At 37.4% G+C, this 15,494-nt stretch overlaps 1 protein-coding gene across 2 annotated transcripts in view; it reads left to right on the top strand.

Moving 5' to 3' along the window:
* The window catches only part of TGFBR1 (transforming growth factor beta receptor 1), a 38,298-nt gene that overhangs the window by 7,221 nt on the left and 15,583 nt on the right, over positions 1-15,494 (top strand). For both annotated transcript variants that reach the window (XR_015706481.1, XM_087765708.1), the window contains exons 2-4: positions 488-739; positions 1,140-1,382; positions 7,654-7,884. Coding sequence is in view for 1 of the 2 variants with exons in the window: in XM_087765708.1 (XP_087621834.1) it covers positions 488-739; positions 1,140-1,382; positions 7,654-7,884 (726 nt within the window). In the remaining variant the exon portion in view is untranslated. The remainder of the gene's footprint in view (positions 1-487; positions 740-1,139; positions 1,383-7,653; positions 7,885-15,494) is intronic.

The following is a 15,494-nucleotide window of genomic DNA, read 5'->3' as shown; positions in this document are numbered from 1 at the left end:
AAAGAATTAATCTTGGGTAGCCAGCAGCATCCTATTTGTCACTTACTAAAGCTATACCCATGGTTATTGTGGAAAAAATGTCATTATTTGTATTGGTTTTGAAAATAGCAGAATTGCATGCTATAGAGGATACAATGTTATTAAAAAGTCTAGATCTTTAGTATGAGGAACTGTAATGGAACTTCTTTACCTCGAGGAATATCTGGGACTGCAGCCTTTCTCTTTTAATATATAATTGTATAAGGAGAGATGACTTCAGCTTTAAATTTTACTTTCTTTCATCTGCTCATCTCCTAAGTTTTGGGGTTTTTTGTCCCACTAATAAGCCTTGTAGTGTTGTTCTTTAGTGTTACAGTTCTGTGTTTATGTAGCCAAAAAGATTATAAGCCTCCTAGTGTTTTGAACTTGTTATTTCTTTAGTCATTCAAGTTGTTTCTCAACTCAGAACATGTACCAATACTAGCATTAATGTTTTTTCTCAATACAGCATTACAGTGTTACTGCCATCTATGTACAAAAGACAACTTTACGTGTGTGACAGATGGGCTGTGTTTTACCTCAGTAACACGAACTGCAGACAAAGTCATACACAATAGTATGTGTATAGCAGAAATGGATCTGATTCCCCGAGACAGGCCATTTGTTTGTGCCCCGTCCTCCAGAGATGGAGTCATTACTTTGCCTCATTGCTGTGACAGAGACCACTGCAATAAAATAGAACTTCCAATTCCAACAACAGGTAAGGAGTTTTGGCATATTTGCCTTTTTATTATTTTTTTTAAACAAAATTCTGTAAGAGTAGAAGTTTCACTTTTGAAGCTGTAGGTGAATTCGAAGGCCTAAAGTGCACCTTAGATTCTACAAATAAAATTTCAAGATATTTGGAACAAAAACTTAATCTTCTGGATAAGGATGTTAGGGCCACTTTGGAGCTTACAGGCCAGTTAAATGGAAACTGTGAGTAAGCACATAGTTGCTTTTTTCCTTTGTAATACTTGTTTTGATTCTTGAAAAAGTTACCGTGCAAAAGTTTTAACAAATACATTGAAATAATATGAAGATCAGTGTGAAATACAATAAACTTAGTTGCATAAAATGAAAGAAATAGTTTTACCATTTTCTTTTCTTTTTACTGTCAGGCCCTACTCCAGGAAAACCAGCTTCTAATCTAGGACCTGTGGAACTGGCTGCTGCAATTGCTGGACCTGTCTGCTTTGTCTGCATTTCACTGATGTTGATTCTATATCTTTGTCATAATCGTACTGTAATTCATCATCGTGTGCCAAGTGAAGAAGATCCTTCGCTGGATCGTCCCTTTATATCAGAAGGAACTACTTTAAAGGATTTAATTTATGATATGACAACTTCAGGCTCTGGGTCAGGTAATGTTGCACTTCTAGTAGTAACTACTCTGCCTTTTCAGGAGCCTTGTAAGGCATCCAATTTTTTTAATATTGTCAAATCTACTTAAACTTATAATTTAGAAAAGCTATGTCCATGTAGATTCATTCAATATAAGTGAAGATTCAATATATGGAAATAAGTGAAATAAAAGAAACATTGAGTTGCTGCTACTGTTCCTCATCATTCTGAGACTACAGTCTGATATGCAGGGGGTATCAATCAGCTCTTGTAAATGTTTTGTTCCCTTGTTTAGTAAGGCTCAGTCATTTACCTTATCGTTCTGTGCAGCGTATCTAAATTACTGTGTTCTGTGGTTTTGAGATAATTTGTGAGGTTTTTTTCTTCAGCTTTAAACTGAAAATTCATTTATATCTGTAGCTGTTGGTATATGAAGAATATTCTGAATTCTAAGTACAAGTTAATATTTTAGCCAGTTCTCTCCTTACAGGAGATTTTTTTCAGTTGCAAATAGCCGTTTCTGTCTGTATAGAATGGATGCAGTATGCAGACCATGTCTGAAGAATTTCTATCCCTTGATTTCATGAATTTTTGTTTTAAGAACAGGTCTCGCTCTGGGAAGATGAGGCAGTAGTCTGTTCACTGCATATAGTCTCTGCTATCGTAATCCTGACATAGTTGCTTATAGGATTGTGGTGGTCTGTGTCGCAGAAATATGGTTTAGTAAGTGTTGATAGGGGATGATGTGTCAGATAAATCATTGTATAAATTAATGAATCTCTGGTCCACGTTAAGGAGCGAGACATCAATTGTGTACTGCAACCTCTTATCAGCCTTCCACTATATAAGAAATTTAAATAATTTAATACTGAGAATTATTCCTACTACTTGCAAATGTGTGTGCTGAAACATCTGTGCCCTTTCAGAGTACTTTCTGCAAAGAAATACTGGTGTTTGATTCTCTGCTGCTGAAGTGCTGAACTGCTGAAGTCTTTAATTTCCCAGAATTGGAAAAAATTGTAACAATAAAACACAAGCATTTAGGTTGTGTTTCTTTCCCAAAGGCAGTAACTGGTAGAACTGTTGAGAGTCCATTGCTTTATCAAGTAAAATCAATGTAACTTGCTGAATGTGTTTAGAATATAGGTTAAAACAAGTAATCTTTAGTCATATCTTCACTGAAGAAGGTGAGGTTGCACCGAGTCTGTAGGCAGTTATGTTTCAGTTAAGAAAGTTTTTGCGTGTCCAAATAAGATTTGATCACAATAGGGTATGTTGCTGTCTGGTGAGAACTGGAGCTTTAGTAGTTTGTGTTTATCTCAATTTTCTCATTTACTAAAAGCAATAACTAAATCAAATAATGGAAGTGATTAATAACGCTTCCAATATATTGGGCTAGAACTTGATAAATGCAAATACTGGACTTTCTTCTCTATACCCCTCCTAGAAAGAACAGAACTGGAGGAGTAAGAGACTTACGAGGATATGAAGGAGTCGGAGATTAACGTTTCTTGGAATGCAGGAAGCTATGATATAGAATTGTTACACTATTAGGAGCATAAAACTCCTTACTTAATATCTGCAGGTACAGACTTTTCTTAAAGAAGGCTGAAAAGAAATTCTAATTTTTTAAAAAAAAAAAGTTAAACCTTAAAAGAGCAGGTGTATGTTCTATATGTATAAGTAGTCATCTGCAATGTACCAGCTGCTATTGCTTCAGTAAACCTAGGAAAGAAACCGTGTAAAGTTTTCCCTTGAAACTGTGTTCAAAGTACTGTCTGGCTGATAGTTCCCTTCTAACTTCTGTAGATAAGCACGGTACTTCTGCTAGTTTCTACATGGCTGCATTCCCATACTTATTTAGATCAGAAGTCAGGCCTATGATAATGTTAACTCACTTAGTTGTCAATTGGTCTTTCCATTTGTTATCTGGAATATTCCTTCATTTTCTTTCTGGCCTTCTTCCCTGTGGTGCTTCTGAGCCTCTCTTCATGTTTGAAAACTCTGGAAGTACTCCCTCAAAGTAAGCTCTTGAAAAGTGGGGAATCCCAGTTAGAAGAAACTTAGGATTCTTCCTCCGGAGCAAATGGTTAGAAACTACTGACTCTTCCCTTGCCTATTTGCAAATTACACTTTAAGTAAAAGCAGCATGCCAGGGAATTACTTAGTTTTCAGAGCTTCAGGATGCTCAAGCTGGTATAGACTCCCAGAGCACCTGACCTACTATAGTATTTGAGCATTGGCTATTGACGGCTGCATCAGAGGAAGAAAAACAACAAATATGGTTGAATTTCTTTCAAGCATAAAAAAAAACAAATTAGTGAAGAGCTTTCCTTAGGGCTAAGTCAAAGTCTTGTTCTCTGTAAAACAAGACTGAATGTTTCCTTAAGAGTGAACTTCTAACTTCAGCTGCAGTGAGTTCCATGTTGTTCAGCTGCTTATTAGACAGGTATTAGCCTCATTTAGTGTTGTATACTTCCCTTTTATTATGTCAGTGGGATAGGAGGTGCTTCAAGTACTTATTTTCTGTACTGTTGGCAGTGTATGTATTTGCAGTGACTTGTATAACTTTGTCTCAAAATCAGTCAATGGCTATATAAATTCACAGTGCCCTAGCACTTGAACTGGTAATTTTCCTGTGTCCTGAAATATGCCTGCAGCAATTGAATGTCATTGAAGTGTGTGTTTTAGTCCAGGCTTTGGTATGGCACGTGTAAAATTGAGAAGACTGTACATTTATGGAATAACCTGGGAGTGGGGAACAGGGTCACTAAAGGGAGAGAGGTCAGAACTGCTCGTTGAAGTAGTTCTTAACCCTGTCAGAAACTGAACTGTGTGAAAGGGATGCTGTTGGGCTGAGAGGTTGCAAGAAACACAATGGAAATGTACAGAACAGACAAAATAATCCAGACCTAAGAGGCATAGCTAAGGAAGTGTTTAGTCTGGTGACCTAAAGTACATGTTCTGCTTGTAAATTCATGCTGAGGGACCAAAACAGCTGGTAGTCAAATGAAAAGGATTCTACCAGTTTTGTATTATGGTATTCTCTGAAGAGAAGCATATAAAACAGACAAGTGATCAAAACTCTAAAAATGACCTTCCTACTCAGATCAAAGGGAAGTACGATTTATTTTCTGCAATGATGAACAGTAAGCTGTTATTAATTATTCAGTCTTGACTTCTGTTAGTATTGCCCTGTTGTTCAATGACGAACAAGACCTGAAGCAACTAGAGGCTTGATGAAAGGAATTGATGAAACATCTTCTGCTGAAGCTGCAGCTCCTAAGAGAAGGATTTCAAAGTCTCTTGGAGCTAAGAATGATTTTCAGATCATGATGCAAATGTCTAAATAGCAACTACATATTATACAGACAGATTGGAATGCCCAGCTGTTACTCTCCAGCTCACAAATGACAAAGTAACTTAGTTGCAAGGAAATGGGAAAAATTGTCTAAAATGGGGGAGAAGCTTTGGTTATTATTGGTAGGTGACTTCAAGCAGGAACTTAGTGTTTAGAAATACAAAGGGTCACAAAAATTAGTGTAAAGTTGAATTGGTTGAAGTGAATGTAAAACTCCTTAAACTTATCTGTGGTTCATAGAAGCTTGAAGGGAATGAGATTTTTCACAGTTCGTGGGGTTGTTTTTATTCCTCTTCAGAGGAAGTCTTCTGGGCAGAGACTTATGAACAACGACAAAGTTCTAGAAACTGCTTTTGTTGGCTGCCTTTAGTGCTTTTGAACTTAATTCCTTAATTATCCAAATCAGGTACAAACTTCTTATGCGTCGGACAGTCATTGGTCCAAACTAATCAGAGTACATTTAAGATACAGAAAAGAAAAATAGCTCTCTTTTTAAACTCTCAGAAGGCTTGAGGATACTTTCTTATGATGTATAAAGATGATGACAAAGGCTTCAGGGATAAATTGGATGACCGTGGCTGAATACAAGATGCCAAATGTTATGAGCTGCTGCTGAATTTAACATGGGCTTGAATTTTCTCATCCTCCTCATTAGCAAACTCTGTTATCTTTTAACTGTGCATGAAGAAAGAAGCAGTACTCCAAGAGCTTGAAGTACAGTTGTGCCCAATGTGTATGTCAAAGGCTAATGTAGCTATCTCCAGTGAGCTACTTTTCAGGCAGTCAGGTTTACAGTAAAGCAGTTGCTCAAGTTCCTGGCGATACAGGGCTGTATTTCCTCTACGGCAAAAAGAGGAGACTGCTCAGTTGCAACGGAAAGTCTGTAAGGAATTCTTATGGAAGCAAGATAAATATGGATTCCAATCTTCTGGTTTTGTTGAGCAGCAGTAGTAAGAGAAAGTACAGTTGCAAGAAACAGAAGCAAGTTGAGTCTTGTAAATATTGTAAAAATAAGTATAGAAGCAAGGTGGATAGATCAGTTAGCAGGGTTTTTATTGTACTGTGACATGTTAACATGATGATTGGTGTTTGTAATGTGAAGTTTAAATGCTTCATATCTGGAAGGTTAAGAGCTTAGTACCTGTTTAGAGGTTAGCTGATATCCTTGGACACCTATTTAAAAAGAGAAGGGATGTCTATAAATGGTACAGCAAGTTGAGAGCAGTGCATCTGAAACTGAATGTACAAACAGTTTTCTGAAACAGCTGTAGGAAAAAGGAAATATTAGGCATATCACCCACTTCAAGTATACAAAATCAGCTGGTGTTTAATGTTTGCCAGTGGATTTTGCAGTAGTAATTAAGTGCTAAGGAGGAAGCTTTCTCTGGCCAACAAAGTAAAATTTTACACTTTCAGCCTTGAGTTTGGTCCTGTGGTTGTTCTAGTCTGGCCTTTTCTGCATTTCAAAAGTCTGTCCACAAAGAATGCAAGTTAGGCTTCACGGATGAGCCTTTACAGTTTGGGCATGCAGCACAATTGACCTGAGGACAGCTGTTACAGCAAAAATTTTTCAGTAGGAATTATTGCAGCACCTAACAATGATTCAATCACTGGTAAGGTGTCCTTTTTTCACCTTCCTTTCTTCATGTAGATATATTGTCAGCACAGATCATGCAGAAAATTCCTGTAGGTCTGGAAGTCTTGAGGAAGTCCTCTGAACACTGCAGTGTTTTAATTTGCACTCCTCAGACTGAGACACAAGTGCAGCAATTCTGCTGACCAGATCAGATGTCCTTCTAGTGCTGTTATTAGCAAAGACTGTCCAGAGATGGACAGGAATTAGTTATTTGAGCTATTGGTTGGGATTTATTTTCTATAGCATAAGGAAATAGAGATGTTCTTCTATCAGCTATTGGAATAGTGATTGTGGAGTGATAGATTACTTTGTGAAGTGTTTGATTTAAATGAAATGGTCCTATACCGAAAGAGCTTATTGTGAGCAGATAACCTGTTTGACGCATTCATCCTGTGGTGTAATATCACTACAGAATTCTGTGACAAGCCTTGCAGTTACAACAGGAAAGGTTTAAAATAAACAAAAACCCACCCTGATTGGGGGATGCCAGTGCTTTTTGTTTGTTGTATGAACTTACTGAAGCATGCTATGAGGTGCTGTGAGTTGAAAGCATGTTGATGTTCTGAAGCTATAAAACCTTCATGAATGTAAGCGTTGTTCTCAAGTATAATTATAGTGAGGTGCACAAGAATGGCCTGTGAAATGGGAAGCTTGTGTTACAAGGATGTTTTCCTATTTTACAGTGGCTTGAGAGTACTACCAGGCTACTGGCATACTTGGGAATGAGTGTGAATGTTCAACAGACAGTGCTGCTGATAAGCATGGTTTAACTTTAACTTAGAAATGGACAGAGTCATATCTAGTGATAAATCAAGTAAATTAATCAGTAGCAAAAGTGCTCTTGAACTGCTTTGCCAGGAAAGTTATGGGCAGATCCTTTTCTTAAAAAAACAAACAAACAAAAACACACCACAAACAAACAAAAAAAACCACCTCAGTCCTGGTCCCGATTTCTTCATGGTTTGTTTCTTTTGTTTCATTAAAATAAAACTTTATGGATCAACAGCTATCAGAATTCTAAACTGAAAGGAAGTTTGTGCCTTCTTTTTAACAACTGTAGAAGCAGTTTGTAGCATAGTATCTTTGAGTACTTGTTTTGCTGGCCTTTGAGGTTGAAGGCAGCATCTTAACCTACATGCTTGTTAGCAGTTCACAGCAAGCTGTTAAAAATCTTGGGCATTTATGTGCATTCTAAGAGAAATATCTTAATGGAATATGGTCTTACATTTAGTACTCATAATAAGTGCTTATTTTGTTAGTGGTGTTTAAGGTTAATGTTAAATCTTCTTTTTAGGTTTACCTTTACTTGTGCAAAGAACAATTGCAAGAACTATAGTACTTCAAGAAAGCATTGGTAAGGGTCGCTTTGGAGAAGTCTGGCGAGGGAAGTGGAGAGGAGAAGAAGTTGCTGTGAAGATCTTTTCTTCAAGAGAGGAACGCTCGTGGTTTCGTGAAGCAGAAATTTATCAAACAGTTATGCTACGGCATGAAAACATTCTTGGATTTATAGCTGCAGACAACAAAGGTTAGTGATACTATGAATTCATTTTGCTGATTGTGTACGTGGTCAGAATAGATGGTAAATGGAGGGGAAAATAAAGTTCTGAGGATCCAATCAAGAGTAGCAAAAAATAATTATGTTTCTAGAGCATTTCAGGGTTTGGTAGGCTTTTCGTAGGTTTAATGAAGGAAACAAGTACATCTTCCTTTTTCTGAAAAACGTGCTTTGTTTTAAATCTAAGAAAAAAAAAAAAGCATATTTAATGAGGTGTAATTTCTACAAGCAAGTTAAAATACTGGCTAAGTTTTGTATCAAAAAGGAGATGCCTTATCCTGTCAGCCCACACATCTGCTGAATATCTGTACCTGTACTTCCCCAATAGCCTAATAAGATAAATGTGTGGGACCAAAAGAGATCATGTCTAATCCTGTTGTCCTAATATGAAGTAGGAGGTAGAAGATTCATTTTTAAGGCTGATATATGAGAAATTATTCATTTAGAACTCCAGTTAGAAAAGAAATTGGAAAAAGGGAATTAATGATTTGTTCCTAGTATTAAAAAACTGTACCTGTTTCCTGAAGCTCTCCTGATAAGCCTTTAACTATCCACTAAGAGGAACAGTTTAACCATTTTTCTTCACTTGATTTGTTGTAGTTTCAGTCAGACAAAAGTTTCTTGTCTTTTCCTGCAGTCCCATTCAAGACACAAAAATTGGGCAAAACTAACAAAATTTTGCATTTCTTACATTAAGGGGAGCTGAAATGTTATGCTGTGTCATTCAGTTATTTTAATCTGAAATTACATGTTTCACCACAAATGGCCTTTGACTTTTTTGTGAAGAAAGCATTAACAGAAAATTCTGTCACCTTAGGGAGGAGTCAAGAATCCACACACACCCTGGATTCTTAAAGGGTCTCAGTTTTGTGGGAAATTCCTAAATAGTTTTAATGTAGTAGAAATATACATGTACATAGAGTTCTTTTTAATTATCACTAGATTAATGTCAAGTTTCTCTATCTATATAGAATTGGAACAGAACCCAAGAGGCTGTGCAGAACGCTTTCCTTCTCCAGGAAAGGGTTAGCTATAGCTAACTTGCTCCTAGCAGATGTTTATGCAACTTGTTAACCTCCAAGAGCTTGTATACCAGGCAACTTTTTCCTGCAGCTTATTATGCTTACCATTAGAAACTGTCTTACTTCCGTGCCTAAAGTTGTATTGGATATTAACAGCAACTGCAAGAGCTTTAGTTTGTTCTGATGGAGCTAGTGGAGTATCTGGAGCCTGGGTTTAAAATTAGTAGATCAGTTGCATTAAAGACATAAATGAAAATCCATCTTTTCAGAAGCCTTAGGTACTATGTCTCACTTAAAAACATAAAGGATATATTGCAATGCCTTCACTATAACTTTAAAAAAAAATCTGTCTGTGATTAAGTATACCAGTCTCCTGTTTTGCCCCAAATTCATAGATAGATAGTTTGTCCCAAAAATACACGACTACTGTGCAAAAGTGGTATGAGGAATGCTTCCTAAACAAGTGGGTTCCTAAAATAATTTCCTGATTGCTGGGTCAGGTTCCACACGCAACAGAATGAAATTCCATTTGACTTGGTCATCTTTAGGTTCCTTGTAATATAATACAATGTGATATAAAACTGTTTCTGGTTTCTAATGTTAATATGCTGTACATACAAAGAAAAAAATCCTTAATTGATAGGTCATGCCATTATTTGAGGCTTTAGGGCAATACTCTTGTCTTCTTGAGAACTAGTTGGTAGTTGGTTTCCGAAAAATGGATAAAGACTTATTTTGAAAATGCTGCTATTCTTGACTCTAACAGTATGCTGTCTGAGCAGATGTGGAAAGCTGGATTATTATTTTTAACCCACCAATGCAGAATTCTCAGTATAACCTTCTGCATTCTCTCAGTGAGGAAATGTGTACACACCATTCTCTCTCTGTGTTAAGCATTCAGAAGTCCTGAATATTGAAGGAGTTTAATACTTCTACTCTTGTTTAGAATTCGTGTCATGGTTTAACCCCATCCGGCAACTAAGCACCACACAGCTGCTCGCTCACTCCCCCCCGGTGGGATGGGGGAGAGAATCAGAAGAGTAAAAGTGAGAAAACTCGTGGGTTGAGATAAAGACAGTTTAATAGGGAAAGCAAAAGCTGTGCACGCAAGCAAAGCAAGGAATTCATTCACTACTTCCCATCAGCGGGCAGGTGTTCAGCCATCCTCAGGAAAGCAGGGCTCCATCACGTGTAACAGGTACTTGGGAAGACAAACACCATCGCTCTGAACATCACCCCCCTTCCTCCTTCTTCCCCCAGCTTATATACTCAGAGTGACGTCATATGGTATGGCATAGCCCTTTGGCCAGTCTGGGTCAGCTGTCCTGGCTGTGCCCCTTCCCAGCTTTCTATGCACCTGGCAGAGCAGGGGAAGCTGAAAAGTCCTTGACTAGTGTAAACTCTTACTCAGCAAGAATGAAAACATCAGTGTGTTATCAACATTATTCTCATCCTAAATCCAAAACACAGCGCTCTACCAGCTACTAAGAAGAAAACTAACTCTATCCCAGCTGAAATCAGGACAATATGTCAGGCCACCTGTATCCTATTAAATTGGAGAACATAGAGGGAGTATTATGGAGGTAGTTCTTCCAGTTTAGCAGATATACCTATCATGGTACTCTGAAAGGAGCAAGCGTATCACAATATGGCTTTAGAGACCAGTGGCTTAAAAACACCTATTAACAGTCTTTCATTGTAGATGCTGCTGCTAACTGATGAATGCTTATTAGGTGCTAGGTGCAAGTATTGGTTCACAGCAATAATGGCTGTGAAGGATTTGCATCCATTTCTCCGTAGGGCAGGCTGTTGAATGCATTCAGGAGTTACTACAGCCTAGCTGGAATGCAAAAAGTCATTAAACTGTAAGAATCTGACTCTGTGTCCGAGACCTTGAAGAGATGAGTACAGAGAGAGAGCAGTACAAGGAATTACTCATGCAATGCCAATTCAGTGCTTGCTGAAAGCTTCAGTGATAAATGCAGAAAAATTCTCAGGAGTAGGTTCTCGTGGATCTGTTGTGAATGCTGAGGACTCGTATCTCCTGAAGTGTAGTTTGTGGTGTAAACGTGGGCCAGTGTCATGCTGCAATTCTCGCTACTAGTAAAGGCATTAATTAGGTCTCTTCTTAACACAACTGTATATTTTTCACAACTCATGGGGAACATCTGGCTGGCCATTGCAGTTGTAAAATTAGGGGGGGTGCCTTCAGGTAGAAGGGTGCATGTATAGATTAGAAAGTGTTTGCAAGCGCAGATATATCAGCTAAGTCAGTGGCGTTCAGTTCAGATGGTGGAATCACAAAGCTTGTGACTGAACTACTGTCTTTACTCCTTGTTTTACTACACCGTTTAGACGTTCCACGTGCCTTAATGGCACATTCTCCTCCTCCTCTACTTCTGCACAGCTGTATGGTGTTCAGAAGGCTCCAGGAGCTGGTTCAATCTGTCTGCTTTCCCATCCCAAAATTTACTGGGAAATAGGTGCTGCTGTTAAGCCAGCTTGAGGGCTGAGAAGCCGTGAATGATTTTAACTGCAGTTGTGTTCTGGCTGGCTAGCATATTTGTGTTCTGGGTAGCTCTTTACTTAGCCAGGAGTATATGCTAACTTTCAAATACTGCTAGGTCAGGGAAATTACTTTCTGGGCCATGTGTTGCCTTGTTTTGAACCACCTAAACAGATAGTTTGGTTTTTGGGTGGATCTTTTTGTTTTGTTTTTTCTAACCTAGATACTTAATTGTAAACTGTATCAGGGACTACTTATCTGCACTATTCTACTAGCAGAAGAGCAGTGGCAGCAACCTCTGTTTACAGTACTAAAGGTTTCCCTGGATTAGCTGTCTGTAACCATAACTGTCTGTAGTCATGTTGCAAGTAAGGTGAAGTCTTGTACTGCACACTTTCAAATAACTTTATGCACTAAAACACTTTGGCCTCTCCATTCCTTCCTCTATATTGAAAGCTGCACTTCCCTAGGTGAAAGTTTTGTTCAGTTAGACTACCTTACCTGGTAAGTAGATCCCCAAGAATGATGCAATGCAATACACTGCACAGAAATGAGCAGAATTCCTTCCTCTTGAGAAAAATATTTGAGCCATTTATTCTTTTTGAAGCTCTGGCTTTAGCCTGAGAAGAAGGAATGTGACGGGAAGATCTTGCTAATCTACACAGCTCAAGTGCTTTTCATCAATTTAATTGGATAACTGTCTCAATGTGATAGAGTCAAGCTGTTTCACTAACAACATCAGTCCTTTTCTAGCCACAGACAAAAGTGTTTTCCCCAACATCTCCCTGAATATCTCATTTCTAAGTTTTCTAGTTATAGATCCTATCTGTATCTGATCTTTTCACTGCTTTTTCCTCTCTTCTGTTACATTATTTGCATGCCAAAAAAGCTAATATATCCCACTCTGCTTTGAAATACTTTACTACATGACACTAGAGAACACATGCAAATAGGCAGTTTCTGTAACTTCTTTTAAACATTTAACTTGGAATATAAGTCTGCAGTTCAAAACTCTTGTACCAAGCAATACTGTCACACCTTAAAACTTAGTATTTAATTTAAAAACAAGCATGTGCCAAGTCCAAATTTTTGTTTTGCTAGTGCCAATGTGAAAAAAGCATTTTTCACTTAAGTGAAATCAGTCAATTCAATTTTAATTGAAACTTGATTATATATTTGATAAAGCAATTGTCATAAATTCCTTTCTTCAAGAGGCAGCTTGTCCAAGATGAATGTTGCTTGGACTCCACTAATGCTTTTCTCAAACTGTAATCAGTCTTCTAACAACAAATCTAAAAGTTTCTTTACTCAGAATTTCAAATTTTGTTAGAACTGCAAAAGAAAAAGCTTCTGAGTGATTTTCATGGTCTAAAATACTTTCAGGTTTCATGTAAACAGATGAAATAACTGTAATTCATCTCTTAATCTCTTAAATAGGTTTCCAAGAACATACGTAAATGTTTGTAATGTTCTTGAAAATTCTGAAATTGCTTGAGATTCTTGATCGTGGTGTGTATATTAACTAAAGTAGGTTACATTGTCATGGAAGGCTGTGCTACTGTGTGTAATTACTACTGAGTGTAATTACTTTTTCTTACCTGATAATGCAAATCCTGTGATTGTAAGCTTCATGGCAGATGCTGTTTACTGTGCAGCCAAAAATACTCAGGGTCGGTTAATTATTACTTGGTAATAATTAACTACTGTCAACAGTATAAGAAGACTGAAGTTCATCATAACGTGTTCTGCTTAGATCGCTAAATGAATGTGTAGCTTGTCAATTGTGGCAAGGTAAAGAAAATATGGTAGGTCCTGTCTAATAGCTGGACATGGTACTTATTGCTGCATTTCAGCTTGTCTGTAATTAATATTATTCATGTAAGCCTGGATGTAACACTGCCCCTTCTTAAAATCTGATTGGAGGGCCACAAATAATGACAACAGTAGGAAAGAATCATGGCTCTTTTTAGAATGGATAGTAAGCCCAGCTTTATATTTTTCTCATTTGAAAGGAAGGTAAAAACAGGCTGAATATTGACTTGCAGGTAATAGATAAGATAAAATAGAAGCAGAAGGGTCTGTAATGAGTAGCAAAGACACTATAATTTTGATTCAAAGCAATGATAATTCTTCAGAAACTTTGCAACCTCTTTAAAAGAGGTCTGGTAGACTACTTAAAATTCCCTACTTACTGTTGTCTAGTTTAGACACCTGTTGAGGTATCCCATTCATAAGAAACAGGAGAAGAAATCAAATACAGGATCAAGCAATGAGTGTGTATAGTGTTAATGCCCAGGAGAGGATTATTTCAGACAATGTAGGGCCATAACTGGTGAAGCAGTAGAATAAAACCGAGTGAAGAGAATATTCTGAACTGATTAAATTAGTTTATTTTGAACTTCTACAGCTTTTTGGAGCTCTTTAACTCTATGTATTTCAGAGCACCTTTTATATTCCTGTGAATACATACCTACTTCTAACGGTTCTGTAAAACTGGTTCACTGAATCCAATACTGTTGGATTGACTTTTCAGAGGCCATAATTCTCTTTGGAAAAAGTCACATTTAGAAGTATGTTGAGTTCTACGAGTTCGTGCTTGGATATGCGAAGTAGCAAAAGAAAGAGCAGCCCTAACTATAAAATAATTGAAGATATTTAAAAAAAAAATCTTTAATTTCCTTTTTTCTCTTTTAAAAAACAAAGCTTAGGGTCACTTCTGTGGACATATTGTAAGAAGCTTTCCATTGCAATAGCAGCTTTCTAACAGTGTTTTACAGGTTAGAGCATTTGACTGTTTTCTTTTGCCTGTTTAAATTAACAACTTAGTTGAGACTATTCTGTGAATGTAGCAAGGCAGAATTCTCTTTCCATTATGAGAATTGTTTGAATGTAGATTAGACTTTTATTTCCCTACTCTGAAGCATTTGGTGGCTTTTTAATTATTTTTAATTGCATCACTAGCCTCCCTAGAAACTTCCAAGTAGAAGGGATCCTTGGAGGTTTTCCCCACCCAAGTGCTTATTTAAAGATAAGCACAAGTACTTCTATAAAGGTAGTTTCTGTCAATCTATGTCAGGCATTTTGTGCCTCTGACTTTTCTGGGCCAAGTATGTTCCTTGCAGGGAGGTGGAGGAAAAGGGGGAGGAAATGCAAGAACCTCCTATTCGGAAACTAAAAATTTTTCAGTGTGTCTATGGTAGAAACTAACTTCTGAATTCACTTCCCTCCTTCCTATTCTTCATATTTAGTTCTTGAGTATGCATTTTAAAAATCCTTAGGGACTACCACATAATGAGAGATCTTTTTGGCTTGTGCTGAGTTTTCTCACTTGTTCTTAGGAAACAGTGGCTGTAAAATTCAGGACAGAAGTCCAACTGAAATCTTTTGTGGGATAACTGGTCTCTTAAAGAGATGAAAAGACTCTTCTACAAAAGTAGCTAGCTATAAAAACACTTCTCGATCTGCCACATTAGAGTTGCTTTTATAACAAAAATTGGAAAACCTATTTGGTGGCAGGATTGTTCTTTTCTAGGTATATATCTACTTCTTCGGAAAAAAAGAAAAAACTTTTGCCCCCCTTTTGATTTGACTTCCTTTAATAGTCTTTTCTCTGTGGCTTAAACTTCAAGGTATTTTGTCCACTAGTTTAATAATGTGATCCATTTAGTTCTTATCTGTCATTTGTATGCCTTGGGATATCTGCAAATGTATTATGGCCTGTCTTGTTTTTCATAGTTCAGTAAAAAAATCGTAACAGCAAACTGTTTTTCTCATAATTGGTGTTTTTCATTCTCTTTACTGTTGTGCCTCCTGGAAACCTCAATTTTGGCCAGCAACTTAGAGGTCACCAGAGGTGGGATTTGACTTTGTTTTTGAAGTAATGTGTCCTATAGCTGCTTGAAAGCTTCCGCTCCAGGAGGAAAAATCCACCAGCTGCTGGTAACTGTAAATTGTTTCCCAGGCTGAGGCTGGATAGGTTATGGGAAGACTGAAGGAGTTATGGGGCAAAGCTTGAAAGACACTTTTTTCTTTTATGGATAGTCTTGTACTAG

This window comes from Nipponia nippon, unplaced genomic scaffold, assembly GCF_047370975.1.
Source record: "Nipponia nippon isolate SJK-2023a ecotype South Korea unplaced genomic scaffold, ASM4737097v1 scaffold_1, whole genome shotgun sequence".
NCBI classification, from domain to species: Eukaryota; Metazoa; Chordata; class Aves; order Pelecaniformes; family Threskiornithidae; genus Nipponia; species Nipponia nippon.
Note: the sequence above shows the minus strand (reverse complement) of the source record. Positions and strands in the feature narration are given on the sequence as shown.